The 4,544-nt window shown below is 29.8% G+C and overlaps 1 protein-coding gene across 1 annotated transcript; it reads left to right on the forward strand.

Moving 5' to 3' along the window:
- The first annotated feature begins 764 nt into the window (after positions 1–764).
- Positions 765–1,985, forward strand: LOC136349994 (uncharacterized). The gene has a single exon (XM_066301545.1). The coding sequence runs from the start codon at positions 765–767 to the stop codon at positions 1,983–1,985; it is 1,221 nt and encodes a 406-aa protein (XP_066157642.1).
- The last annotated feature ends 2,559 nt before the right edge of the window (positions 1,986–4,544 follow it).

The following is a 4,544-nucleotide window of genomic DNA, read 5'->3' on the forward strand; positions in this document are numbered from 1 at the left end:
ATGACAATTTCGAATACGTAATCGGTTTAGTCAATTTTGAAACATTCAACTCAATTCCAAATGTTGAGAAAGGATCTAATTTGTTTATTATTGGTGGAGAGTATATTACAATACCACCGGGTTGCTATGAAATAGAAGATATTTCTAAATATTTAAAAAAAGAAATTGAAGAAAATACGACACTTGAGTTAACTGCAAACAACAACACTCTTAAAACACATCTTATTTCATCTGCAGACGTTAAATTTGAAGAAGGAACTATAGCAAAACTTTTGGGGTTCGAGTATAAGGTTATACCAGCTAATACTTTGGCAGTGTCTGATCGCCCCGCAAACATTTTTAAGGTAAATGCTATAAATATCGATTGCAGTATAGCTGAAGGGTCTTTTTTAAATGGTACACCAGTTCATGTAATACATCAGTTTTTTCCCAGTGTACCACCCGGTTTTAAAATAATTGAAACTCCCCAGAATGTCATTTATTTTCCCGTAATTGTGAATATTATAGATAAAATAACTGTAAAACTAGTTGATCAAGAAGGTAATTTGATTAATTTTCAAGAAGAATCCGTGACGTTAAGACTTCATCTTAAACGCTTGGACTCGGGATGGTAATTTTGTATAATAGAACACCAAACCTAGATTTTGGCAGAACGCTTAATATCCTCGGTAAACAACAAAACTCTGATAGTACAAAAAAATACACAAGAGGGTTAACACCTTTGAATAAACGGTTTCTTATTTCCCTGGGATTTACATTAAAAAATGGAACATATAAACGTTCAAGAAAAAGTTCTTATTGATGATTCAATTTTGAGTTGGGAAGTGCTCTCTTTTGAACCATTCAATCCCACTAAATTGGGGTTGAATGATGAAATTAGAATATCTTTACAACAAACCGGGAAATATCCTTTACCATGCAAAAGTGAACTTTACCTCGAATTAAAGGTTACTAAAGAGGATGGTATGCCACTTACAAATACATACTTGATAAATAATGCCGCTGCGTTTTTATTCAAAGAGTTGAGATATGTTTTAAATGGAGTGACAATTGACTCAGTGCGAGATATTGGTATAACATCAACCATGAAAGGTTATTTATCATATAATTTAAATGAAAGCGTTAAGCTTCAAAATGCTGGATGGTATCCAGCGGAAAAAAAAGAAAAAATCATTATGGTAGACTCTAATGGAAATGTTTCTTTATGTATTCCTCTCAAGATGTACTCTGGTTTCTTTGAAGATTACAAGAAAATAATTTTAAATTCACATCAAGAATTAATTCTAGTTAGAGCCAACGACGATTCCAATGCATTGGTGCAAACAGCAGAATCTACAGAAAAACCGAGACTTACGATAACAAAACTCTGTTGGAGAGTTCCACACTTGACAGTAGCAATTCCACAGGAATTAGCACTTACAAAAATTATTGACAAAAATATTGACATCCTACTAACTTTTCGAAGTTGGGAATTAGTTGAATATCCGGAGTTATTAGAAACCACCAGACATAATTGGCCGGTAAAGACATCAACCAAAATTGAAACTCCTCGCCATGTTATACTTGCATTTCAAAAAGATAAAAGAGACAATCTTAAAAAGGATATGAGCAAATTTGATCACTGTGACCTACGAAATGTAAATGTCTATTTAAATTCTGAAAGATATCCGTATGGTGATTTGCAACTGGATTTTAAAAACAATAAATTTGCAACGCTGTATGAAATGTTTTCTGAATTTCGTCAGGTTTACTATAATAACACACAAGAATCGATTTTCACTCCATCAGAATTCAAAGATAAAGCACCCCTTGTTTATATCAATTGCACCCATCAAAGAGATTTACTTCAAACTGGACCAGTCACTATGAGAGTGGAATTTGAAACTGCAGAAAAAATGTCTGATAAAACGACGGCCTATTGTCTCATTATTCATGACAAAATATTTAGTTACAATCCACTTACAAAAATTGTAAAACAGCTTTAAATTCCCACCACAAATGACTATGTATATTAGGTATTAGAAAAAATATTGGGTTTAATTGAAAGATTGTTTATAAAAATACTACAAGTCATTTTGAGCATTTTGGTAAATAGACTTGAATCCTTTTTAGAAAATCCATGAAATCTTAAATGTTGGATTAGAGAATATTCTATCATGAAATCTACTTTCCTAAAGTTTGAACAATTAAAAATGTGATGACAGTTTTGAATATTCGAAGATGTAAAGATAACAAAAAGTGTTAAAGAACTTTAATGGGCATGCTTGCTAACAGCTATAAAATGGAGGATAATTCCGCAATACATATCAAAATGTTTTCAGAATTCAAAGTGAATTTGTCTATTTACATAGAAAATTTACAAAAATTAAAGCAACAAATTAAAAACTATACCAACAAAAAAACAATGTTTAAAAAGTTTGAAGAATTAAAAGTATGAAAGTATTGGTGATTGATGTGCAAGGGTTTTTAGTGGAAAATAAATTTATTCCCAAAGAACTAGCAGCCTACGATGGAGAAAAAATATGTCACTATATTTTTAAACCACCACACAAAATATCTCTCCTATCACCTGAGTGCTATAAACAAGCGGTTTGGTTAATGAGGAATCACCATCGGCTTCCATGGGATCAAGGATATACCCCCATTCATGAGTTTTCCAAGATAATAAGAAGTTTAACAGAAAAAGCAAATCATGTGTATGTAAAGGGGAAGGAAAAAGCTGATTATGTTAGAAAGTACTCATTCAAGCCGGTTTTAGAACTCGAAGAAGGATTGAAAATTCAACATGCAGAAGCTAGATGTTTGTATCATATTAAATCTACATGTATTTGTGCATTATCTAATGTTTATTTTTTATATGAAAACTATTTAAATATTTGAATAAAACCAATTTATTTAATAATTCTTTAATATCTTTTATACATTTTATCCTTCATTTCCTGGTTTCTTTTGGTATAAACTTTAATACTTCATCTAAAGAATCTTTTAATCCTAAATCTTCTAACGTTGTTAAAAAGGTTCTTAAATCAGATGTATGCAAAAACATATTACAGGCTTGTACTGCGTTTCGATATTTTTCACCGATTTCTTTACATTCTTCATATGTATATAATTTTTCCATTCCATATATGGCTTCATGTTCTGCATCAAACTCCAAATCTCTAAAATGTTGGGCTAAGTTTTCTATTGATGAAACCAAATTAAAGGCTGGTTTTTCTTGAACATAAGCTGACCACATCTTAATCGATACTGAAATACTGTAATACGTGCAGCGTATTATGTTGTCAAATGATATTACCATATTTTGTTAACTATAATCACTTAGATAGGGGAAGTCATTGTGATGGAATCTCAATAAGATATTATTCCTTTTAAAAGATAAAGTTTTTTATTATTACGTTATTATTGAATGCAAAAAACAGAAAATTAATATCAAAAAGTTCCCATGTGATTACCATAAAAGCAATTAAAAAACCCAAAATTGGTTAAACACCTTATTTGGGATGGTATAAGATATTATTCCTTTTAAAAAATAAAGTTTTTGATTATTACGTTATTATTGAATTAAAAAACAGAAAATTAATATCAAAAAGTTCCCATGTGATTACCATAAAAGCAATTAAAGAACCCAAAATTGGTTAAACACCTTATTTGGGATGGTATAAGATATTATTTCTTTTAAAAAATAAAGTTTTTGATTATTACGTTATTATTGAATTAAAAAACAGAAAATTAATATCAAAAAGTTCCCATGTGATTACCATAAAAGCAATTAAAAAACCCAAAATTGGTTAAACACCTTATTTGGGGTGGTATAAGATATTATTTCTTTTAAAAAATAAAGTTTTTTATTATTACGTTATTATTGAATTAAAAAACAGAAAATTAATATCAAAAAGTTCCCATGTGATTACCATAAAAGCAATTAAAGAACCCAAAATTGGTTAAACACCTTATTTGGGATGGTATAAGATATTATTTCTTTTAAAAAATAAAGTTTTTGATTATTACGTTATTGAATTAAAAAACAGAAAATTAATATCAAAAAGTTCCCATGTGATTACCATAAAAGCAATTAAAAAACCCAAAATTGGTTAAACACCTTATTTGGGGTGGTATAAGATATTATTCCTTTTAAAAAATAAAGTTTTTTATTATTTTTTATATGTCGGTGCTGAAATAAATACGATCGGATCGAGCACTCCTTCATCATTTTAGTTTCATCAACCAAACATAGTAAGTGTAAAATTTATTTAATACTTCTATTATAACATGTGTAGCAAACCAAACGTTTATTTCTTAAAATCACTATGTGAAGAGGGTCCAGCTAATATACATCATCAAGTGGTGATTGGAAAAAAATCCAACCAACAACCAATTGTGACACTTCTTCAGGGGGCAAAACAAATTCCAAATTCACCAATATTAGTGGAAGATGAGTTGGATGGTAAGGAGGAGGAGGAAGAGGAGCTACACAAAATATTATCTGAAGGTACAACAAATCCTTCTAATGATTCAAAAACTATTCAAAACCTTGCACAATC

The sequence above is a fragment of the Euwallacea fornicatus genome, unplaced genomic scaffold (assembly GCF_040115645.1).
Source record: "Euwallacea fornicatus isolate EFF26 unplaced genomic scaffold, ASM4011564v1 scaffold_82, whole genome shotgun sequence".
Taxonomy (NCBI): Eukaryota; Metazoa; Arthropoda; class Insecta; order Coleoptera; family Curculionidae; genus Euwallacea; species Euwallacea fornicatus.